General features: G+C 38.8%; 2 protein-coding genes across 3 annotated transcripts in view; one reads left to right on the top strand and one right to left on the bottom strand.

The window, feature by feature from the left end:
- Positions 1-26,127, top strand: part of SP3 (Sp3 transcription factor) — a 63,565-nt gene that overhangs the window by 24,627 nt on the left and 12,811 nt on the right. The gene's annotated exons all lie outside the window — the stretch shown is intronic.
- LOC307188053 (SERTA domain-containing protein 1-like) lies at positions 11,117-14,275 on the bottom strand. The gene has a single exon (XM_079924762.1). The coding sequence runs from the start codon at positions 13,792-13,794 to the stop codon at positions 13,081-13,083; it is 714 nt and encodes a 237-aa protein (XP_079780888.1). The 5' UTR covers positions 13,795-14,275; the 3' UTR covers positions 11,117-13,080.

The following is a 26,127-nucleotide window of genomic DNA, read 5'->3' as shown; positions in this document are numbered from 1 at the left end:
TTTCCACACTGTCTCCAGCATTTGTTGTTTGTAGATTTTCTGATGATGCCCATTCTAACTGGTGTGAGGTGATACCTCATTGTAGTTTTGATTTGCATTTCTCTAATAATTAGTGATGTTGAGTAGCTTTTCATGTGCTTCTTGGCTATCCGTATGTCTTCTTTGGAGAAATGTCTATTTAGGTGTTCTGCCCATTTTTGGATTGGGTTGTTTTTTTTTTAATATTGAGCTGCATGAGCTGTTTATATATTTTGGAGATTAATCCTTTGTCCATTGATGCGTATTTTCTCCCATTTTGAGGGCTGTCTTTTCGTCTTGTTTATGGTTTCCTTTGCTGTGCAAAGGCTTTGAAGTTTCATTAGGTCCCCGTTGTTTATTTTTGTTTTTATTTCCATTACTCTAGGAGGTGGATCAAAAAAGATCTTGCTGTGATTTATGTCAAAGAGTGTTCTTCCTATGTTTTCCTCTAAGAGTTTTATAGTGTCCAGTCTTACATTTAGGTCTCGAATCCATTTTGAGTTTATTTTTGTGTATGGTGTTAGGGAGTGTTCTAATTTCATTCTTTTACATGTAGCTGTCCAGTTTTCCCAGCACCGCTTATTGGAGAGATTGTCTTTTCTCCATTGTATATCCTTGCCTCCTTTGTCATAGATTAGTTGACCATAGGTGCGTGGGTTTATCTCTGGGCTTTCTATCTTGTTCCATTAATCTGTGTTTCTGTTTTTGTGCAAGTACCGTATTGTCTTGATTACTATAGCTTTGTAGTACAGTCTGAAGTCAGGGAGTCTGATTCCTCCAGCTCCGTTTTTTTCCCTCAGGACTGCTTTGGCTATTCGGGGTCTTTTGTGTCTCCATACAGATTTTAAGATTTTCTGTTCTAGTTCCGTAAAAAATGCCATTGGTAATTTGATAGGGATTGCATTGAATCTGTAGATTGCTTTGGGTAGTATAGTCATTTTCACAATATTGATTCTTCCAATCCAAGAACATGGTATATCTCTCCTTCTGTTGGTATAATCTTTAATTTCTTTCATCAGTGTCTTATAGTTTTCTGCATACAGGTCTTTTGTCTCCCTAGGTAGGTTTATTCCTAGGTATTTTATTCTTTTTGTTGCAATGGTAGATGGGAGTGTTTCCTTAATTTCTCTTTCAGATTTTTCATCATTCGTGTATAAATGCAAGAGATTTCTGTGAATTAATTTTGTATCCTGCAACTTTACCAAATTCATTGACTAGCTATAGTAGTTTTCTGGTGGTATCTTTAGGATTCTCTATGTATGGTATCATGTCGTCTGCAAACGGTGACAGTTTTCCTTCTTCTTTTCCAATTTGTATTCCTTTTCTTTTTCTTCTTCGATTGCCGTGGCTAGGACTTCCAAAACTGTGTTGAATAATAGTGGTGAGAGTGGACATCCTTGTCTTGTTCCTGATCTTAGAGGAAATGCTTTCAGTTTTTCACCATTGAGAATGATGTTTGCTGTGGGTTTGTCATATATGGCCTTTATTATGTTGAGGTAGGTTCCCTCTTTCTTTTTCTTTTTCTTTTTTTTTTTTTTTTTGCGGTATGTGGGCCTCTCACTGTTGTGGCCTCTCCCGTTGCGGAGCACAGGCTCCGGACGTGCAGGCTCAGCGGCCATGGCTCACGGGCCCAGCCACTCCGCGGCATGTGGGATCTTCCCGGACCGGGGCACAAACCCCTGTCCCCTGCATTGGCAGGTGGACTCTCAACCACTGCGCCACCAGGGAAGCCCGAGGTAGGTTCCCTCTGTGCCCACTTTCTGTAGAGTTTTTATCATAAATGGGTGTTGAATTTTGTCAAAAGCTTTTTCTGCATCTATTGAGATGATCATATGGTTTTTATTCTTCAATTTGTTAATATGGTGTATCACATTGATTTGTGTATATTGAAGAATCCTTGCATCCCTGAGATAAATCCCACTTGATCATGGTGTATGATCCTTTTACTGTGTTGTTGGATTCTGTTTGCTAGTATTTTGTTGAGGATTTTTGCATCTATATTCATCAGTGATATTGGTCTGTAAATTTTCTTTCTTTGTAGTATCTTCCTCTGGTTTTGGTATCAGGGTGATTTGATGGTGGCCTCATAGAATGAGTTTGGGAGTGTTCCTTCCTCTGCAATTTTTTGGAAGAGTTTGAGAAGGATGGGTGTTAGCTCTTCTCTAAATGTTTGATAGAATTCACCTGTGAAGCCATCTGGTCCTGCCTGGACTTTTGTTTGTTGGAAGATTTTTAATCACTGTTTCAATTTCATTACTTGTGATTGGTCTGTTTATATTTTCTATTTCTTCCTGGTTCATTGTTGGAAAGTTATACCTTTCTACAAATCTGCCCATTTCTGCCAGGTTGTCCATTTTATTGGCATAGAGTTGCTTGTAGTAGTCTCTTAGGATGCTTTGTCTTTCTGCTGTGTCTGTTGTAACTCCTCCTTTTTCACTTCTAATTTTATTGATTTGAGTCCTCTCCCTCATTTTCTTGATGAATCTGGCTAATGGTTTATCAATTTTGTTTACCTTCTCAAAGAACCAGATTTCAGTTTTAGTGATCTTTGTTATTTTCTTTGTTTTGAATTCATTTATTTGTGCTCTGATCTTTATGATTTCTTTCCTTTTGCTAACTTTGGCGTTTTTTTGTTCTTCTTTCTCTAGTTCCTTTAGGTGTAAGGTTAGATTGTATATTTGAGATTTTTCTTGTTCTTGAGGTAGGCTTGTATAGCTATAAACTTCCCTCTTAGAACTGCTTTTGCTGCATCCTATAGGTTTTGGATGGTCGTGTTTTCATTGTCATTTGTCTCTGGGTATTTTTTGATCTCCTCTTTGATTTCTTCAGTGATCTCTTGGTTATTTAGTAACATATTGTTTAGCCTCCATGTGTTTGTGGTTTTTACGTTTTTTTTTCCCCCTGTAATTCATTTCTAATCTCACAGAGTTGTGGTCAGAAAAGGTGCTTGATATGACTTCAGTTTTCTTAAATTTACTGAGGCTTGATTTGTGACCCAAGATGTGATCTATCCTGGAGAACGTTCTGTGCGCACTTGAGAAGTGTAATCTGCTGTTTTTGGATGGAATGTCCTATAAATATCAATTAGATCTATCTGGTCTATTGTGTCATTTAAAGCTTGTGTTTCCTTATTTATTTTCATCTTGGATGATCTGTCTATTGGTGTAAGTGAGGTGTTAAAGTCCCCCACTATTATTGTGTTACTGTCGATTTCCTCTTTTATAGCTGTTAGCAGTTGCCTTATGTATTGAGGTGCTCCTATGTTGGGTGCATATATAATTGTTATATCTTTTTCTTGGATTGATCCCTTGAGCATTATGTAGTGTCCATCCTTGTCTCTTGTAACATTCTTTATTTTAAAGTCTGTTTTATCTAATATATGAGTATTGCTACTCCAGCTTTCTTTTGATTTCCATTTGCATGGAATATCTTTTTCCATCCCCTCACTTTCAGTCTGTATGTGTCCCTAGGTCTGAAGTGGTTGTCTTGTAGACAGCATATATATGGGTCTTGTTTTTGTATTCATTCAGTGAGCCTGTGTCTTTTGGTTGGAGCATTTAATCCATTCACGTTTAAGGTAATTATCGATATGTATGTTCCTGTGATCATTTTCTTAATTGTTTTGGGTTTGTTTTTGTAGGTCCTTTTCTTCTCTTGTGTTTCCCACTTAGAGAAGTTCCTTTAGCATTTGTTGTAGAGCTGGTTTGGTGATGCTGAATTCTCTTAGCTTTTGCTTATCTGTAAAAGTTTTGATTTCTCCATTGAATCTGAATGAGATTCTTGCTGGGTAGAGTAATTTTGGTTGTAGGTTCTTCCCTTTCATCACTTCAAATATGTCATGCCATTCCCTTCTGGCTTGTAGAGTTTTTGTTGAGAAATCAGCTGTTAACCTTATGGGAGTTCCCTTGTATGTTATTTGTCATTTTTCCCTTGCTGCTTTCGATATTATTCTTTGTCTTTAATTTTTATTGATTTGATTACTATGTGTCTTGGCTTGTTTCTTCTTGGGTTTATCCTGCATGGGACTCTCTGTGCTTCCTGGACTTGGGTGGGTTTTTCCTTTCCCATGTTAGGGAAGTTTTCGACTATAATCTCTTCATATATTTTCTCTGGTCCTTTATCTCTCTCTTCTCCTTCTGGGACCCCTGTAATGCAAATGTTGTTGGATTTAATGTTGTCCCAGAGGTCTCTTATGCTGTCTTTATTTCTTTTCATCCTTTTTCCTTTATTCTGTTCTGCAGCGGTGAATTCCACCATTCTGTCTTCCAGGTCACTTATCTGGTCTTCTGCCTCAGTTATTCTGCTATTGATTCCTTCTAGTGTATTTTTCATTTCAGTTGTCGTATTGTTCATTGCTGTTTGTTTGTTCTTTAATTCTTCTAGGTGTTTTTTCTTTAATTCTTCTAGGTCTTTGTTAAACATTTCTTATGTCTTCTTAGTCTTTGCCTCCATTCTTTTTCTGAGGTCCTGGATCATCTTCACTATCATTCTAAATTCTTTTTCTGGAAGGTTGCTTATCTCCATTTAGCTTTTCTGGGGTTTTATGTGTTGTTCCTTCATCTGGTACATAGTCCTCTGGCTTTTCATTTTGTCTGTGTTTCTGTGAATGTGGTTTTCCTTCCACAGGCTGCAGAATTGTAGTTCTTGCTTCTGCTGTCTGCTCTCTCTCACAGGGAACTTTTTAAAAATGCCAACAATTTGTGTTGAGCATCCTCCCAATTCTAATTTAATTGCTGCATTAGGCCTAGGAAAGATGTATTTTAAAAGCCCCCAAGAGATTTTGAAGTACAACTGGTTTGAAAATTAGTAGCTTAATACAGAAAGAATATAGATAAAGAAAAGATTGGAAAATAGTATCTTGAGCCTCAGATTATTTTCCTTGATTTTTCAAATGCAGTGTCTAGCACAGAATCAGAGGTAGTTGGGCCTATGAGGAGATGACATGCCATGAGTGAGAACCAGCAGAAACATCAGACAATAGAAGTAAGACTTACTGGGACTTTATATACCACATATGGATTTAAACAATTGTTTTACTATGGTCTGGAAGGAAAAAGCCAAGGTTGAAAATTTTTAACAAGAGAGTTGGGGATTGTTATGAAAATGACATGGCAGATTGTAAAAGGACCAAATACAAATTCAGGAACTGAAACTTAAAATGACCAAAATTGAGGGAAATCCTTGGCTGAATCTGAGGACATTTTCAACATTTAGAGGGCAAGAAGTAGAGGAGCAACCAGTAAAGGAAATGGAAGGCGCTTCCAGCAGAGAGGAATATCCTGGAAGCCAAGTGAATGAACCACTTAAAGGAAGAGTTCTCAACTTTTCAGATATTGTGGAGGGTACATAAGATGGTAAAGAATGGGAATCCAGTTGTTGTGGTTTCAGTGGAGTGTTGGGGAGAAAAGTCTGAATAGAGTGATTTAAAAGGAGATGAAGGGAAGAGGGAGTAGCAACAGTAATTACAGACAAATAATTTAAGGGTTTTTTTCTGTTAAGAAGAAGAATGTTGAAATAAGACATGGTAGTTGGAGGTAAGCTTGAGGTCAGGGTGGGCTTTCCTGGGAACGTCTCAAAAAAAAGGAAGAAATTGATGATGCAGGAAGAAGGTATAATGGAGGAAAGTTATTACGAAGGCAAGCAAGATGAAATACAGGACACAGGTATAGAGGTTGGCCACAGAGAAGAGTGGGAATAATCATGTTTTAATGGGAAGGGCATGGGATAGGGCTTTGCGGGTACAGATGTGTTGGTAGGAAGATAAGGTCATTCTTGTCAGGTTGCTTCTGATTTCCTTTTGTTATAAGAAGCTGAGATGGGTGAGGAGGACAGGTTTTAGAAATTTAAGAAGGAAAAAGGCATGAAATGGTCATCTGAGACAATTGCAAAGTGAAATTATTGGTGAGACAGTTGCAGGTGTTACTGGGTGCTCAGTTGAATAATCAGTACAATTGTGTTTTTTCTCCAGTTACCTTTAGTTGCTTGCATGCAGGTGCAGGGTTAACTCTTTTCTGTTTCCTGGTAGAAAGTTCCAAGTCCTTTTGGTTTTATCTCTGCCATGTTTTTGTGATCTGTTCTTCCTTTCCATTCTCATTTTATTAGTCTGGCTTTTACTGTTCTCCTAGGCTGTTGTTACAATAATTTGTTTTCCATGCCTCTAATCTTTCCTCTTTATAGTGCATTTAAAATTCTTTTTCGAAAAATTTTTTCTTGAATAATAAGTAATACCTGCACAAGGCATGCATTCAGAAAATATGTTAAAGGGTAATCATTAAAGAGTTAGTCTCTTTCCCTCCTTATCTTAACCCCCCAGTTTCTCTCCCTAGAGATAGCCATTGTTACCAGTTTTTTGGTTTTTTTTTTTTAACTGTATGGAATATCTCTGGTGGAAGGATACATTTACAAACACTACCATACCTATGTATTCTCTACCATTCCCTGAAATTGTACCATTCTTCTGCATAAAAAATTTTTATGTTGGATCTCTTAATATTACAAGTAGAGAGCTATCTCATTCTTAGCAGTGACAGTAACAGTGTTCTATTGAACAAGTATCTTGTCATTTAGTAAGATCCTTATTGGTGGGTATTTATTTTCTATCTTCAGATTATACTGCAGTGAATATCCTTATACACATATTTTTTTTCACTTATGGAAAATATGTGTATCTGAAGAATAGATATATATCTAGAGATTATATACATCTTTAATTTTGGAAGATACTGGAAGTTGTTCCAGTATATCCTTTACATCAGTGAACACAGGTCATGTTGTTGCCTTCTTTAAAATCTTCACTGGCTCTTCCATTGCTTTATTTTTTATTTCATTTGTATTGAGGTATAATTGACATGTAAAATTGTATTCCATTGCCTTTAAATTGAGGTTTACTTACCACTGTGTATAGAGTTCCTGCTGTGTCCAGTGCTGGGCATACAAAGGTGAATAAGATACTTCTTGCACCAGAATTGTTGATAATCTAAAGATTAGACTGGGTATTCTCAGTCTCCACGTTACTGATATTTTCAACCTGATAATTCTTTGTTATGGGGACTGTCCTTTCCATTGTAGGATGTTTAGCAGCATCCCTCACTAGATGCCAGTCGCACCCCTTAATCCTTCATTCATGACAATAAAAAAAGGGCTTTAGACATTGCCAAATGTCCACTGGAGGGCCAAATTTCCCCCCTTTTCTTTGAGAACCATTGGGTTAGGCAGTCAGGTAGAAGATTCTGATGTAATGTGGTAAATGGTACACTAACATTGAACCACAGTTGGGAACAGGGAGGAGTAGAGGAGTAACCTTTGAGTGGACATCTTCCAAGGCTTAGCTCAGATACTACCTCATCCCATAGCCTTTCCTGACTCCTGCCTCCTTTATTTTTAATAGCATGTTTCTGTATTACAGTTAACATGTTTGTCTTCTTTTGGAAATCAGCAATTATTTCTTATTCATCTTTTGATCTCTGCATTTTTTGAGAGTGAATGAATGAAATGTCAGTAATAGGTACAGGATAAACATAGGTTTGTGTGGTAACATATAATGTAAATTTTACCTGCTTGCTTCTGAAATGATTAACTTGGTTCAGTTGTGTGAGATTCCTGGTACTTGTTTATTTTATACTGCTTCCAGTTGTGTAATTGTGTTAAATGTGTAGCTTTTTAAAGACTCTTGGCATTGAGAATTATGTTTCAGAAAGCAATCTATAAATCTGTGGGGGGAAAAAACAAGAGAAGCAAAAGGAATTTAGATTTAGTCTTGTCTGCATATGAGGAAATTTAGAAGAATTAAAGTTCAGAGAAGTCTTAGATCAAAGAGGGTTCCAGCTGTCAGGGAAGATTTTATGGAAAAGAGAGAACTTCAGTAGAGGAATATAGATTTGTATAGGTAGAAAGATGAGGGGAAGGTATGTTCTAACAAGGCAAAAAGCCGTATAAGTGAGAATAGAGACAGCCTATCTAGAAGACAGTTTAATAGCCCAGCATTTCCCAAAAAATGGCTTGTAAGATATTAATGGGTATTATTAAATAGGTTATGAAAAATTCTCATTAGCTTATTAAAGTCTGAGAAATCCTGTGGAAAATAAACCTGACTGTTTAAGGAAAGGAAGCAGCATCCTTTTTCTTTTTTAGACTATACATCTCTGGAGATAAGTATTTCATTGGGTTAATTGTGAGAAACGCTTTGGGAAATGCAGTAACAGCATAAATAGAAGGCTTTGATGTTGTCTGGGGACCAGAGACTGTTAGGACATGTTTGGGTAAGAGTAGACAGCGCTAAGTACTATTGGTGAGGATTTTAATATTTTTAACGTAGGTCCTTGAAGGTTTTTGAACAAATGAATAACATGAATAAGTCAACTCTTTGTACTTTAAGAATATATTGGAATGGGAAGAAACTGGCACTGTAGATGATAGGAAGCTATTTCAATTATACAGGGATAAAGTAAGGAAGTAAAAATGCTCGACATTTCAAAAGATAAATCTACAGGATTTAGTGATAAGCTATCTGGAATAAAAGATGAGTCCTTTAGGGCTTCCCTGGTGGCGCAGTGGTTGAGAGTCCGCCTGCTGATGCAGGGGACATGGGTTCGTGCCCCGGTCCGGGAGGATCCCACATGCCGCGGAGCGGCTGGGCCCGTGAGCCATGGCCACTGAGCCTGCGCGTCCGGAGCCTGTGCTCCGCAACGGGAGAGGCCACAACAGTGAGAGGCCCGCATACCACAAACAAACAAAAAAGATGAGTCCATTATTTTAAAAAGATCATACCATGGGCAGAGTTCGGAAGGGAAACTGATCTGGGGGAAGTAAAGGGATACCAGTTTTAATGGATTGAATTTGTGGTGCTAGGTTGCAATGACTATTGGTGGTAGAGATAGAGGACTGAGCTCAAGACAGAGGACTGGAATTCTGTAGAAGAGAGGTGATAACATGAAGTCGTAAGTAGGTAAACTGAATGAGAAAGTTATAAGTAGGTAAACTGAATGAGAAAGTTATAAAAAAGATTTGGGGGAGATTTTTGGGGATGGGAACTATAAATTAATTAGGTACTCTGTTAGCATTAATAAAAATGCATGAAAATGTGTATATTTGGTACCATTTCTAAGATATTCTTTTAGGATTATAAAGTTTTAGTGGGTAGTAGATTTCTTTGGGTAGCAGAAAAACAGGTATTTCTCTTCGATGTCTGGCATCAGAAAGTTTAGTTTGGATTCAGTATAGTTTTGGTTTTGTTTGTTTGTTTGGGGTTTGGCTTTGTCTTACTATTTTCTCTCAGAAAGTCGTCTACATTGATTGCTTATTAGTTCGAGATATTATCACTTATTCTTTATTTAAGAGTTTATTTTACCCTGATTCATAATTAAGGTAGAATACCCGGCTTCAAAACAAGGATTTTATAGGGCGGTATTAATGGTTATATGAAACCAATCCCCATATATACCAGCACACATGTATTCCCTAAGCAAAATTTGCTGTTTTATTTACATTAGTCCCTCCTTGTGATGCTTTTTTTTGATTAATTTTGGCTGCGTTGGGTCTTCGTTGCTGTGAGCAGGCTTTCTCTGGTTGTGGCGAGCAGGGGCTACTCTTGTTGCGGAGCATGGGCTCTAGGCACGGGCTTCAGTAGTTGTGGCCCGTGGGCTCTAGAGTGCAGGCTCAGTAGTTGTGGCACATGGGCTTAGTTGCTCCATGGCATGTGGGATCTTCCCGGCCCAGGGCTCGAACCCGTGTCCGCTGCATTGGCAGGTGGATTCTTAACCACTGTGCCGTCAGGAAAGTCATGATGCTCTTTTATTGCCTACCACTTATACCTCACTGAGATACCGTTTAATACCTAAAACTTCATGTAATCCAGCCAGTATCTTGGGTCCTCTAATAGGGTAAAATTCTTTCTTTGGATGCTTAAGTGAAGGTGGAATAGAGTGTAAGAGTTTATTTTTTAGAAGAAAGGGGTTTCAGCCTTAGACCTGTGAAAGTAGAACTTTAGGCTTTGAAGTAATACCTTTATTTGGGATGAATAAATAGGCAATTGGTTTTTTTTTTTAGGCGGTACGCGGGCCTCTCACTGTTGTGGCCTCTCCCGTTGCGGAGCACACGCTCTGTACGCGCAGGCTCAGCGGCCGTGGCTCACGGGCCCAGCCGCTCCGCAGCATGTGGGATCTTCCCGGACCGGGGCATGAACCCGTGTCCCCCTGCATCGGCAGGTGGACTCTCAACCACTGCGCCACCAGCGAAGCCCAGGCAATTGGTTTTTATGTTACAGTGTTAAATGGCGGAATGTTAACTTCTAAAGGAGATAAGGAAATCTTTTAGAAAAAAGTAGTAGAAGTATCTTTAGTTTTGATTAATGTTATTTTCCTCTCTTTTGTCCACTTTTGAGGAATAAATGTGGCTTTTCCTCTGCCATTTAATTTTTCTTCAGCCTTGTTTCAGTGGCAGTAGTCCCTTGGAAAGGCTTGATAAGAAAAGTTAAAGAGGATTTGAAGTACTTGTTTGCCAAAATGAAGTAAAAGGAATAGTATTTGAGATCTAGTCACACTTTTTCAATTGCTTTTACTGACTCTTCAGAAACTTTATTGAAAAAGTTACGTTTCATAGCAAAGAAAATGCATTTGTCCTAGAGTTCTAACTATCTAGTAGTAGCTTACTACGTCATTGCTTTATTTGCTTTTTGAAGTAGGTGTCTATTGGGAAAAAAGGAAAATTTAAAAGATATAGTTCTTTGAAGACATAATTTGGAAGTTTTTAATTGCAGTTTAAAAATTGGGTGTGATGATCATTAGAGCTATCTACCTGTATTTCCGGATTTCTTTCCGGGCACAACCAAGTTGGATGCAGCTGTGTAGCTTGCTTTGGCCAGTGAACTATGTATGCTCTACTGACTGTTCTACCAGGCTGGATCTGTAAGTGAGGAAAGCATACAGAACATTCTTGGCTACGGTGGACATGAATAAAAAATAAGCCTTCGTTTTAAGCCACTGAGATTTCAGGGGCTGTTAGCTACTGCAATTTTATTTTGCCCTGCATGGTCTAATATGGTGGCCACTCGCTCCATGATGCTGTTAATAAGCACTTGAAATGTGGCTAGACTGAATTTAGTCACAGTAGGTGCTCAATAAATGTTTGAATTGAATACATTGAAATTTGAGGGCAGAAGAAAATGTACAAATTCTGAAACTGCCAAAATACAGCTTTTTGGCTTATATTCCTTATAATAGCCAAGCCCACACATGGACTAAGTGCTCTCTTTTATGTAGAGGTAATATGGCAGAGAGATTGTAGAAGACACAGGAAAAATTAGAGAACAATGAAACCTGTAACATTTTAACTAGAAATAATTGTTCAAAGCTATACGTAGCATCATTATGGTTTACTGGATGATTTAAAGCATTGTTTCCTCTTTCTGGTGGTAAAAGCTCAAATTAAGATTGTTGAATCTATAGAAAGTGTAGTGAATAATCCTTAGAAAAAGTAATATGCATTTTAAACACAGGATTGAGGAAATCAAGGGACTGTTTTGTTTAAAGGGAATATTTTTTTAAATGAGGTGAGTAGGGGAAAAACCCTAAACCATTATCTTTTTTTAACCCTAGTGTCAGTGGCAGCAACATCAGTTTTAGTTCAGTGCTAGAGCAGAACCTAACCTCAAATGAAGCCTTAGGTAGAACTCCAGTGTATAACACTGATCTTATGGGGTTGCTCTGATTTATATGAGGATCTGAGACTTTATACATAGTCATCTTTTCTGCTGACACCTGTAGTGTCTTTTAAGAAACTATAGTTTGAAAATCCCTTTGCTGGAGCAGGTATAGCCACTGTGGCCATCTTCATTTTTTTTTTTAACATAAAAAAAATATATTTATTTGTTTGTTTGGGTTGTGTTGGGTCTTTGTTGCTGCACGGGCTTTCTCTAGTTGCAGTGAGTGGGGGCTACTCTTCATTGCGGTGTGCGGGTTTCTCATTGTGGTGGCTTCTCTTGTTGCAGAGCACAGGCTCTAGGTGCATGGGCTTCGGTAGTTGTGGCTCGCGGGCTCTAGAGCGCCGGCTCAGTAGTTATGGCGCACAGGCTTAGTTGCTCTGTGGCATGTGGGATCTTTCCGGACCAGGGGTCAAACCCATGTCCCCTGCATTGGCAGGCAGATTCTTAACCACTGTGCCACCAGGTAAGTCCCCATCTTCATTGTTTTCAGTTTGGGTTTCTTAGGAAAAGCTTTAGGTTCTTTCTGTAGACCTAATTTATCCAATATTTATACACAGTTTTAACAATCCTGGCTGATTTCCAAGTTTAAAACTGGCTTGGAAGATAAACATTAGAATGGACAATGGATGTGTAGCCTGAGAGATGGAGGATGGAAGAGTTGGGAAGAAGGCAAAAAAAAAAAACCCCAAAAAACCCACAAGTAGATACAAGAAATAAAAAGCCAGAATTCTGTATATGTTTTTAGTACAATGTTCTAGGGCTTGTTTACTACCATAAATTATTTTTACTAATGAATTTGAGTCATTAGACTGAGCTTCCCACTAAAGAAGGTAGGTAAATATATAATGAATTCTGGAGAGATGTCCATTCAAAATATGGTAACCTGTAGTTATCTGGTAAACTACCATCCTAAACAACTCATGCCCTGAAGGTTTAAAATTTTAGACGTTTTCTATGTATTTTTAAAGTGATATACAAATAATTAAACATTGAAGTAGTAGATCATACTCTTTTCTTTTTTTTTTTTTTTTGAGACTTCCCACGACTGGCTTTAATTTCAAAAAAACTGGTTGGGGTCTTTTCCCACATCAGGGAGAGTATACCAAGCTGTGCCTCCAGGGATTCAGCACTGGGCCTGGTCCAGTCACATTCCAGCCACCAGGCCCTGTCATTTCATCACACGGGCCAATTCCAGTCTACCCCCATCAGCCAGAGACCAGAGGACGGAGGTGAAGTTGCCCAGGACTGGATTCTTTCTCTCCAAAGCCCCTCTCTAGGGAAGCCAGCTGTGTCTTTCAAAGGAGAGTTGGTCCAGCCACCAGGCTCAGTTTGGACACCAGATCAACATCCCAGCTCTGGGGGAGTCAGCACCCTGGCCCTGGTGGCCGCTCCAGTGCCTGTGTGCCCACCAGCACGTCCATGAGGTAGTCCAGTTCGGCCTCATCCAGCTCTGGAGCTTCTTCCTTGCCTGGCCCATCCTCAGGGCTGGATTTGTGGCCCTCAGAGGCTGGTGCCCAAAGTTTACTGTCATACATTGTGTCAGTGTCCTCAAACAGGCCCTCAAGCCCATCGACCAGCAGACATCCAGTGGCTGGGCCGAGCAGGTCCAAGGCACCCAAGATGGGTGCGGCTCCCCCAGTGGGGTGGCCTGGTGGCCCCTCATCTACCAGGGGCTGGGGAGCCTGGCTCAGGCCCTCAATATGGCTGAGGTCCTCCAGAAGGCTGGCCATGGAGGCTGAGAGGGAGGCATCAGAGCTGGCCAGCAGGTTGTCAGCTATGCCTGGGGCTGTAGGCAGGCTGGGCATAGGTGGCAGGGCAGCTGTGGGTGCCATGCACGCCTGAATTCGCTGCAGTGTGTTCACTACCAGCACCAGGTGCTGCAGGTCCGGTTCACTCTGCCTCAGGCTGTGGTGGAGCTTGAGCACCGAAAGGTCAAAGAGGGAACGGGAGGCCACGGCTGGGGGTGCGTATGCCACTGCTGGGTGGCCAGGATCCAGCCACCAGGTGTCGACTGCCAGGGCTTCTTTCCCCTCCTCCTCCTCCTCTCGCTTTTGCTTCAGGCCCTTGCTCAGCATCATCCAGCTCACCAACTGCCAATTAGAATGAAGAGGGAGCCACCCGCAGCCAATCAGGAAGTGGTGGCGGCAGCACTGCTCGCCCGGTCCCCTTCAGCAACTGGCGCCTGAGTTGAGAGACAAGACGCAGTTCTCCATACTCTTTTCCAACGTTTAATTTTTTAAAGAGTTTTGTTTGTTTGTTTTTGGCTGCGTTGGGTCTTCCTTGCTGTGCATGGGCTTTCTCTAGTTGCGGTGAGTGGGGTCTTCTCTTGTTGTGGAGCACGGGCTCTAGGCACACGGGCTTCAGTAGTTGTGGCTCGCAGGCTCTAGAGCGCAGGCTCAGTAGTTGTGGCGCACGGGCTTAGTTGCTCCAGGGCATGTGGGATCTTCCCGGACCAGGGCTCGAACCCGTGTCCCTGCATTAGCAGGTTGATTCTCAACCACTGTGCCACCAGGAAAGTCCTTTTAAAGAGTTTTTAATAATTAAAACTTACAAAAGAAACCCAGGTTATATAAATTTGAGATGAGCATATAGTATACTATATGCTATTGCCATTGTATTTCAACCAATTATGATAATACATAGTATTCAAACAACTATCTGTTCTTCCATAGCTATTTTTTAAAATAATGTTTTAACAGATGACTGCAAACCAATTTTTTTTTTGACTGTGCTGCGAGGCTTGCAGGATCTTAGTTCCCCAACCAGGGATTGAACTTGGGCCCCTGACAGTGAAAGCGCTGAGTCCTAACTACTGACCCTCCAGGGAATTCCTGACTGCAAACCAGTTTGGAAGAGAATTTTCTTGCAACATGAAATTAGAATGGATTAGTAGTAGAATTAATGTAGAGCTATATTTTGCACCCTTGGTGAGTAACATAAACATAGCTTTGTGAACATGGGAGAAGATATGTTTATCTACCGGATGGATGATATAAAAACTGAGAATAGGATTGTGAGAGGTGAGGTTAAAAAACAAAATCATGTATAACTTACTACGTTTTTGTATATTTCCCCTCTTGGCCTTCCTAAGAAGACTTAAAAAAAAATTGGTCCTGAATTGCTTAGGCTGAGGAGGTGTTCTGCTTATTCCAATGATGATTAGGTGCTAGGGAGGTAAACTACTGTAGAGATCCAATTTATATTGTGGTCACGGTTTGTTTTGAATGAAGAGCAAAATTATATCTTCCAGTTTAAATACTAGTATTCATAACATGTGACTTCTGGTTATCATCTTGTCTCTAAAAATTGAATCTACTCTTAGTATGAATGTTTGGTACTGTTAGGATTTGAATAGTGAGAGTTGTGAGAGCTGCTGGTAACAAATCACTTTCTTATTGTTTCTTAGAGGGCAATCAGGACTTTTTGAGAACTATCTTTTTGGTATTATTTTAACCTGGGGGAGTGTTGGAGGAAAACAGCTTTTACTTTTTAAAAAACTTCGGAATAGTTTTAAAGTAGTCTTTATAAATCTGAAATTAGAGAGGAAAACTAGTCTCTGCAGCTAATGGAGGAAGGGATGAATCTTAGCAAAGAGTACCGTTTGCAGTAATATCTTATATTGATGTGTATCCTTCATAGTTAATTTGAACTTCTTATCTGTGACACTGAAGATTTCATCTGTAAGATTCCTAACATAAGTCATCTCTGAGAGTGGGAAGTAACGGGAGATTTTCCCAGATTTTTAAAAATTATAGTAGAAAACACATAACATTAAATTTACCATTTTAAGTGTATAGTTCAGTAGTGTTAAATATATTCACACTGCTGTGCAACAGGCTGTAGAACTTTACATAATGAAAAACTGAAAATCTGTATCCATTCCCCTTCTTTCCTCTTCCTAGCCCTTGGCAACCACCATTCTACATTCTGTTTCTATGATTTTGTCTACTTTTGATACTTCATATTAGTAGACTCATAGAGCATTTGTCCTTTTGTGATTGGCTTATTTCACTTAGTGTAATGTTCTCAAGGTTCATCCATGTTGTAGCACATGACAAGATTTCCTTTTTAAGGCTGCACAATATTTCATTGTATGTCTATACATTTTCTTTATCGTCCCCAGATTTTTTAAGTCGCACTGGTTTGAACAAACTACAATTAAAACTACATATTCATATGTAAGGAGGCTAGACTGCTATTCCTGGGAACTAGCCCTGGGAGGGAACTGATTTTTATTTTTTTGGCGGTACGCGGGCCTCTTACTGCTGCGGCCTCTCCCACCGCGGAGCACAGGCTCTGGACGCGCAGGCCCAGTGGCCATGGCTCACGGGCCCAGCCGCTCCGCGGCACGTGGGATCTTCCCGGACAGGTGCACAAACCCGTGTCTCCTGCATCGGCAGGTGGACTCTCAACCACTGCGCCACCAGGGAAGCCCCCTGGTTTTTTTATTGAAGTATAGTTGATTCACAGTGTTGTGTTAATTTCTGCTGTACAGCAAAGTGATTCAGTTATATATATATATACACATTCTTTTAAAAATTATTTTCCATTATGATGTATTACAGGATATTGAATACCATTCCTGTGCTATACAGTAGGACCTTGTTGTTTATCCATTCTGTATATAATGCATCTGCTAACCCCAGACTCCCAATCCATCCCTCCCCCGTACCCCCTCCCTCTCGGCAATCACAAATCTGTTGTCTAAGGACATGGATTCTTTGAATAAGATGTTGTCGGGCCCTTGACATCTGCCCTCCATTGTGCTCTACTCTACATTGTGCTCTACCTCAGAGGTCTCAGACTTTGCAAAGTTACACACAGGTAATGTTTCCCATCCCAGTTTTCCCCAAATTATTATAGTGACCACCGTAGGGTTGCCAGTATTTGGATGGAGGGGCGGTGCTAGGTACGGACATTTTTAAAAGCGCGGGAACTGATGTTTAGCAGTGTTTATAATACGGTTTTGCATAATTCTTTGTCTTATGTCCTGGCTCCACCACTTTTTAGCTGTGTGACTTCAGGCAAATAACTTAACCTCTTTGTTTTCTCATCTAGAAAGTTGGGGGAAAAGTATGACTAAAACCTTAGGGTAGTTGGGAGTACGAAGTAAGTCAGTGTATGTTAAGTGCTTGTAATAGTGTCCAACAAGTAGTAAATCTTATATGTTATCGTCATCATAGAGTAGAACACTGTTCCTTTTTTTTTTCCACACCTTTATTGGAGTATAAATGCTTTACAATGCTGTGTTAGTTGCTGCTGTACAACAAAGTGAATCAGCTATATGTATACATATATCCCCATATCCCCTCCCTCTTAAGCCTCCCTATCCCATCCCTCTAGGTTGTCACAAAGCATCAAGTTCATCTCCTTGTGCTGTGAAGCATCTTCCCACTAGCCATCCATTTTACATTTGGTAGTGTATATATGTCAGTGCTACTCTCTCACTTCATCCCAGCTTCCTCCCCCCGCCACCGTGCCCTCAAGTCCGTTCTCTACCTCTACGTCTTTATTCCTGCCTTGCCACTAGGTTCACGAGTACAGCTTTTAAAAAGTCCATATATATGTGTTAGCATATGGTATTGAACACTTCCTTTAACAGTAACTTATTTAGTACTTCAGATTAAAGTGAAGTTAGTATTTCACTGTTCACAGTGTATTAATTGCAGGTCATAGTCTCTCTCATATATTTGTGGTATGTCTGTAAAATGAGGTCTTCTGTAAGGCATATTAGAAAATCAGTCATTTCCAGTTATGTTTATATCTATGTGTGTGTATCTTACAAAAGCTTGTATTGTTTAGATTTACTAGGAAGAATACTCCTATTAATGTATAATCTCCAGTTGGGTAGAAAAGGTTTGAAAATAATTTGGGAAACTGCTGTAAAAAAAAAATAGAAGGGGGTTGGATTTGAAAAAGATTAGTAGAGATGAAATAAAAGATTAAATTTAAGTGGGGGAGGGGGAAGGGAGCAGTCATAGAAGAGTAATGATCCAAATCTAAGGAGATAGGGTTTATGGGAAAGAGATTGCTTCATGTTAAAGCAGAGATTTTATATATATAAAGTTTATATTTGTTAAAGAAAATTTGGTTTTAAAACCTTCCCCTAAAGTGTTAACCTCTTTTGATCAGATTAGTGAACTTATATTTTTAGGAATCCATGTCTATAGTTTAGAACTATCCCATTGAAAGAAAAACTAGAAAAAAAGACTTGGTAGCTCTGAAATGTCCATAGGAATCTAAATAGTTATGAACGTGAAAATGTAATTAAACAATATACGAGATCTTGTAGGATTATCCTGTAATTCTCTTTAGGTGATTTTTATAGCAGGTGAAACTGATTAAAGAAAAATGTAAGGAAAATAAACTTTCAGAATCAAATGAAGTAATTTCATCAGTACTTTAAAAATTGAAGGCAGAGAACATGAAAGCCTTTGATAAGAACAACAAAATCCTAATGATACGCTATTGATAAAGGAGAATGTCTCATTTTATCAATAGTACTGTAATTCATATTTATCTGGTATTATTTAAATATGCATGTTTCAGACTTGATAAACCAGTAAATAATTTATCTTAAATATTCAATTAGCTCTATTGACAAATAAGTAGCAAATAGTCTCAGGAGGAGGCATTTAACATTTTCTTGTAATATTTTTAATAGAAATCTAAACATACTCTTGTTATTAATGCTTAACTAATATTGATTATACAGATTGCCATTGGTGCCTTCACTAATTCCATGTCATTTGTGTTTGTGTTACATATGATAAGCCTGCTCACTTACCCACTTTTTGTTGCTTTTAGCATGCTGCTGCATATTGCTGTTTATATGTACTTGGATATGCTTGGATTAAATGGAATTGTATTTTTTGGTTTTAACTGAATGTCCTTCAGAGTGGACAAGTGGCTTTAATATTCATGTAAAGAAACCATGGATTAAATAGAAAAGAAATGCAAGTATCATTGAAAATGGTAGAGTTTCCATCTGCTATTGATAACACTGAATCTTACCTAAATATTGTTGTGACATTATCTAATATTGAGCTATCGCAGTTAACAATACATTTGTTTATCTTATATAACTATTTGTGTTTTATACTGTTTAATAATCAGTTAGAATAGTATTACTTGTATATACTTAATAAACACATTTACGGGGTGCATGTTCACAACTTTACTAATAGTGTCGAGCAATCAAGAAGATTTGGAGACCACTGGCTTCATCCTCTTCCTAATCCACAAAAACAGCCAAACTCTTTGAAGTCATCAGTGCTATATAGTGGTGTCTGTGGGAAGTTGGATCCATCTACACCCTCACCACCACACTTCCGTACGCCAGTCTCTACTTTTTTGGTATTCCTCTACTTAAAGTGTATTAATGACATGTTAAAATAATACCTTTCTGTTATTTTGTGTTTGTCCATTGGCTATACAAGAAAATTAGTCTTATCTTTGTAACCATACTGTGTTGTGTGTGTGTGTGTATTTTTTCATCATTTAAAGTCTCTGTTTCTCTCTCTTTTCCTTTAGCTCTTACCGAGGTGTGCAGGAAATTGGAAAAAAAATTTTTTTCATTTATATATCCCTTTCACAAACTTGTTTTATTGGGGTAGGCCTTGAAAACAACTATAACTATGGCACAAAGATACTGTCAGTCATATACCAGGCCAGGTGAAGTGGACATTTAAGCATTTTGAGGTAGAGAATAGATATAATCAAAAACCAGTGCTGTTAGTTTATAAAGTTCTTAAATGTATAGTCAAATGTCCTTGAGAATTTGTTTCCATTGCTTACATTTTTTTCTTGCGTTTAAAACTTGTTATTCCTTAAGTACCAAAAGTCAAGTTTAAATAAGCATGTTCATTTTTATATTACTAGTGTATATTATATAGGTAGTGCTACTGAAAATAAAGGTGAGTTTACACTATTTCAGGTAGTGTTATGTGTTAAATCTACCCTTGTGGGCTAGTTTAGGACCTTCAGTGCCCTTTTTATAATGCTTACTTTCCCTGCAGAACTCTTGGAAAGACTTGTATATACTTGTTTCTAGTTCATTTCCTTCCATTTTCTTGAATGTACTCTGGGCAGGGTTGTATTCCCACTTCTCTATTGGAACAGCTCTTGTCAAGATATTACCACATTGTTACATCCAAAAGTCATTTCTCAATCCTCATTTTACTTGACTGACAAGCATTTGACATCTTTGATTATTTTCTTCTTTTCTTTTTTTTTTTGTGGTACATGGGCCGCTCACTGTTGTGGCCTCTCCCGTTGCGGAGCACAGGCTCCGGACGCGCAGGCTCAGCGGCCATGGCTCACGGGCCTAGCCGCTCCGCGGCATGTGGGATCCTCCTGGACCGGGGCACGAACCTGTGTCCCCTGCATCGGCAGGCGGACTCTCCACCACTGCGCTACCAGGGAAGCCCCTGATTATTTTCTTCTTGAAATGATTTCTTCACTTGGCTTTTGGATACCAGCTTCCTCCTGTCTCACTGGCTTTTTTTCTTTCTTTCTTTTTTTTTTTTTTATCACTGCTTGTCAGCTTTGAAGTGCCTAGGGTTTCTTCCTATAAATATATATATATACTACATTCCAGGTGACTCTCAGTAACCAACTGTAAATGTTGATGATGCCCAAATTTATATCTGTGGGCCATACTTCTGTTTGAACTCCAGATCCGTCAGCCGCCTAATCAACATGATCATTTGGGTATTTCATAGGTACTTCAAAACTTTCATATCCAAAAATGGACCCCTGAATGGCACCCCTCTCCCGTAATTTTTTCTACCCCCACTCTACTCTGTTTCAGTTAATGGCAACTCCATCTTTTTAGTTGCTCAGGACTAAAACCTTGGAGTTATATTTAACTCCTTGTTCTCACACCTCACATAAAACCCTGTTAGCAAATGTCTTTGACTCTACCTACAAAGTATTTCCTGATTCTGACCATTCCTTACCACTTACTCATTAACAACTAGTTTTACGCCACTGTATCACCCCTCTACTCTCAGTGGCTTCACTCACTGAATAAAATGTAAACTTTTATTTTTTTTTTGCGGTACGCGGGCCTCTCACTGCTGTGGCCTCTCCCGCTGCAGAGCACAGGCTCCGGACGCGCAGGCCCAGTGGCCATGGCTCACGGGCCCAGCTGCTCCGCAGCATGTGGGATCCTCCCAGACTGGGGCACAAACCCACGTCCCCTGCATCAGCAGGTGGACTCTCAACCACTGCGCCACCAGGGAAGCCCTAAAATGGAAACTTTTAGTGGCCTACAAGGTAGTACACAATGTATAACATCATATATAATCTTATCCCACCTTTACATTTTTATCTCTGCTATCTTGTTACTACTCTTCTTTCACATTCATTTCTTTCTAGCCACACAGGCCTCCTTGCATTTCTCTGAACACACCAAGCATACATCCACCTTGCTCTTCCTTCTACCTGGAATACTTTCCCCCACCTTCTTGCTCCTTTGCCTCCTTCAGGGTCAAATGTCACCGTATTAGCAAAACCTTTTCTGGCCACTTATTTAAAACAGCAAGTACTTCTCTCCTTTCACTTTCTGTCTATCCTTACCTCACTTTATTCCCATAACAGTTCACCACCACACAAAATGCTGTGTACAGTTGACCCTTGAACATGGGTTTGAACTGCTCAAATCCATTTACACGCAGAGTTTTTTCAATAGAAAATACAACAGTATTACACGATCTGCAGTTGGTTGAATAGGCAGATGTATACGGAAGGAGAACTATAAGTTACACAATGGCACTCCTAACTCTGCATTGTTCAAGGGTCAGCCATATTTACTCGATTATTTGTTCTGTCTTTTCCCACTAAAAAGGAAACTTGATAAAGACATGAGCTTAACTGTTGTTCACTTTTATCCTTAGAACCTAGAACAGTGACTGGCATATTGTAAGCACTCACATATTTGTAGGGAATAACATTATGTCCTAAACTTCAAATTGACTTAATTTTTGGAGCACAGTCATCTTTTTTTTTCTTTTGATTATGACTTTATTCTTTTACAATAAAATCCCTTAGACATTTTTTTTCTTTTTCTCTTTTTTCCCTTTAATTCTTTGTCCCATAGCACAGTGTCTGATATCCAGTAGATTCTTAATAATTACTTACTGAATATGGAAGTGTATTATCATGCGTTTAAGACACTGGAAATTCAAATGAGAAATAAAATGTGATTAATTTCTTGGTCTTGCTACTGCGTTATCTTAACGAGGGGTTTATTAATTTCATATGGACTAGTGCTTAATAGTGCAGGCTCCGAAATTCAAATGCCTGGGTTCAGATCCAGTGCAATACTTTGCTGGGAGCCCAGTCATCTTAAGGTTTTGTTTGTTTATTTATGTTTTTGTTTTTAATTCCAGTGGTGGGAGAAGGGGCTAGTTGGTTATACAGGAACTAGAGATGAAACCACAACAAACATTGATTGACTGTCTTTAACAAATTCCCTAAGTCATCTCCTATAGATTACTTTAAATTTTTTTATTTAGAATGATCTTTCAAAGTATAGTATACACTCAGAAAAATGTACAAATCATAGGTGTGTAACGATGATTTTTTATAAAACAAACACATAGGAAAAATTACCACCTGGATCAAGAAATAAGATATTGCCAGCAGTTCCTCAATCTCCCTGTACCCAGTCATTACGCCTCGTAAAGGTAGGCAGTCACTGTATAGTAGTGTTTCCTGTTGCTTTGAGCTTTATTTAAATGGTATATCTGTCTCTCTATAGATAGAGGTATTATATGTAAGAGAGAGTGTGTATGTGCCTTCTTTTGTTTAAAATTATGTCTGTGGTGTTCCTGTTGCATGTAAGTTGTTAATTTTCATTGTTTTAACATATTACACTGTATGAATGAATATATTATGATTTTTCTATTCCAACACTAGTGGATATATGAGTTACTTCCAGTTTAGGATGAATTTCTGTACTTTTGGTGTCATGTGTATATGCCTTTCCGTTGGAGTGAAATTGCTTCCGTTATAGGGTATACATAGGTTCATCTTTAAAATATACGGTCAAAAGATTTCCAAAGTTGTTATACTGATTTACACACCCACCAGCAGTGTGGGAGAGTTTCAGTTGCTCTATTACTTTGCTAACAGGTGACCTGTTAAAAAGTTTTAGCCATCTTGGTGGATGTGTAGGATATTTCACTATGATTTTAATTTTAATTTTCCTGATATCTAATAATATTGAGTACCTTTTCATACTTCTGTGGGCCATTTTGATGGGTATCACTTCCCCTTCTCCTGAGCTTTATAAACAGTAGATTTCTGAGGATAACTAGGTACCATACAGGACACTAATGCAGCATGGTAAAAAATATTTTGCTATTATCTACACTAAGATATAGAGGAAGATACAAACTTGACTGCCTAGTACTGAAGACCTATTTTTTTGTTTTTTTGGTTTTTTTTGCGGTACGCGGGCCTCTCCCTGCTGTGGCCTCTCCCATTGCGGAGCACAGGCTCTGGACGTGCAGGCTCAGCGGCCATGGCTCACGGGCCCAGCCGCTCTGCGGCATGTGGGATCTTCCCGGAACGGGCACGAACCTGTGTCCCCTGCATCGGCAGCGGACTCTCAACCACTGCGCCACCAGGGAAGCCCTGAAGACCTGTTTTTAAAGGTGTCTGTATTAAGTTGATAATGCAGGTTGGCAAAGAGGAATTATTTAAGATTTACTAGATGGGTGAAATTTATGATTAAGATTCTAAAATACCCCAGATGTGTATGAGCAAGAAAAATGATTAAAAATTGGGTATAACACTTCTTGGGCAAATAATTTATTGTCTTTAATGAGCACTTTGTGGTCCTGTCCATATGAACTGACTCTTTTTTGTTTTCAGTAAGTAATGCTAGAAAATTAAGTATCCATTTGAGATAAAATTAAATTTTTAAATCTTCTCTATATGTATTATTTGCAGATAGAAGGAGCATAGAGAAGTAGAAGGCAGAGTTTTCCAGGTAGATTATTACCTAGACTGGAAGTTCCTCCTTAAGGAAGGGTTTGTTCATTTAGTCAGATTGTGTTTTCTGAGCACTTTTGAGTGAAGCATTTATTATCTAAAGGGATGTATGAGCCAGTAAGTAGAACTAATTCTACCATAAGCATGTATAAGGGAGATGACATTTGAACTAATATTGAAGGATAAGTAGATGTTGGTTACATGAAAAAGGAAAAGAGCTAGAAAACAGTCCAGGCAAGAGAGGCATATACTTATGGGTGTGACATTGAGAAAGGACATGGGTTCTGACAGTGATGAGAATTTCAGTATTTTAATACTGAAGTTGGAAGAGCAGTTGCGGCCAGATTGAGAAGGTTCTTGAGTACCAAATTAACAAGTTAGTACTTAATACTGTAGAAAATAGAGAATTAGTGCAGGTAATGAATCAGGAAAGTGATGCCATTAGATTTTGTATTTAGGAAGAAGATTCTGGAAGCTCTGTAGAAGTTGGATTGGCAGAAGCGAGACATGAGAGGCTGGGAATGGACTGACAGGACTCACCTGAAATTGATGGTTTGAGCCATTAGGTGGCTTGCAATTATCAATAAAGGGGGAAGCAGGAGAAGGTTTGGTGAGTGGACAAGATGTGTTCAGTTTGGACATGTTACGTTCTATGTGCCTTTGTTTTATTGGAATTCAATAGGAAAGAGAACTAAGTTATAAGTATCCATGGCCATGACACACTCTTTAAAGATATTTTGTAGGTTCCAGTTAAGAGAATTAACAATAGGAGTAGGAATGACCTGTAATATCGTTATTCCCCTCAGTCAGGTTGTATTTCATTCTTGCCCTCTCTCATCAGTTGCTTTATTTGTTCTCTACGATTTCTTTAAATCTTCTCTCTCTCTAGGCTCCTTTATCTGCTCTTAATATTATTCTGTCGTCCTTTTTCCTTGTTGTCTTGTCACAAATAATGTAAGATGAGTAGCTTTAAAAACATCTGACAAAATTCCTCGTTTTATGGACTTAAAATTTATCCAACTCTGGATATGTGCTATCCATATGCTGTCTTTTATTTAACTTGTAAAAAAGCTAATACTATGCGGTATTTGTGCATATATTTAAATGTCTTGTCATAATGATGCAGGTGGACACCTGATTATAAAGGAACAGAGGTCAGTACTCATTTATGTTGTGTGTTTGGATGAATTTTATACATATCTAATTCTTCATGCTTTCACTGAGGAAATAGAAACCATTTCCCCTTAATTTCTAGGCATCAAATTCTCTCTGCCTCTGGGGTCTAGCACAGTTCATGGCACATAGTAGCTAATCACTTATTGAATGAATGTGCCTATATCTTTTCTTCCCTCATGTAATAGAGGAGGTGGCTGTGCTCCAGCAGTTAAGCCTGTAAGTGCTATGGCTCATCATCTCCTCCTGACTTCTTAGGGACTTTATTCTTGTGTTTTCAGTCTCTCCCTCTATAGTGGATCTTTCTCATGAACATTTACACATGTTCAAGTCTTCCCTGTCTTCAAACATAGAACAAAACACTTCTTCCCCCAGACTCTCTTTTTTGGTCCCCTTTAGCCTGTAGTGTCATGTTTCTGTCTCCCTCTCAAGCCAGACATATCTGTACTTGTTATTAAACACTTTTTCACTTCTTGCCCATTTTCTTAGTTTCCTTCTTGAATTTTCTGCAGTATTTGATGTTGACCACTTTTCCTTTCTTTAATGTAGCACATTTTTCTGGGTACGCCTTTCCTGCACAGGTTCATCCTCTTCTGCCTGTTCCTTAAATGTCTGCATTCCTCATAGGCTGCTTTCTCTTCTCATTCTACTTATAGTCCTTGAATGATCTAACCTACTACTTTGGATGCACTCCATCTGTGTAGATCCAGCTTTTTTACTGTTTTGTCTCACAAGCTGTTCAGACTCTGTGACCAGCAACCTTGAATTAACTGTCCTTCTTTACCTCCACCTGAACCTTCTCCAGTGTTTCCTATTGCAGTGAATGGCACCACCATCTACCCTGTTGCCCAGGCCAGAGTGCCCTCTCTTCCCATTTCTCCCCTTGATTCTTAGTTGTAGTTTTTCTGATAAAATAAATTAATTTTAAACTGTTAGAGGCATTTTTCTTGGTTGCACATTCTAGTTTTCATTAGTATAAATTCAGGAGCTATTAGGGCACATTTGATTTCTTTAGGCTATTTTTGGCTCCAATTATTAGTGACTGGTGTAAATCTAAAATAAATGTCCATTAAGATTTTTAGTTTACATAAATCAAAATTAAAATGTGTAGGAATTTATGTTTTATCAAAGATGATTATATTCAGTGTTTGTTCTAAATCATGTATTGTGGGGGTTTTTGTTTTCATTTTAATTTTTTTTTATTGGGGAATAGTTGCTTTACAATGTTGTGTTAG

Source organism: Stenella coeruleoalba, assembly GCF_951394435.1.
Source record: "Stenella coeruleoalba genome assembly, chromosome: 6".
In the NCBI taxonomy this organism is placed as follows: domain Eukaryota; kingdom Metazoa; phylum Chordata; class Mammalia; order Artiodactyla; family Delphinidae; genus Stenella; species Stenella coeruleoalba.
The sequence above is the reverse complement of the archived record's forward strand: the minus strand, read 5'-3'. Positions and strand labels throughout refer to the sequence as shown.

What these genes read in the sequence shown, in the direction of transcription:
- LOC307188053 (XM_079924762.1), bottom strand. Translation starts at nt 13,794, where the DNA reads ATGATGCTGAGCAAGGGCCTGAAGCAAAAGCGAGAGGAGGAGGAGGAG.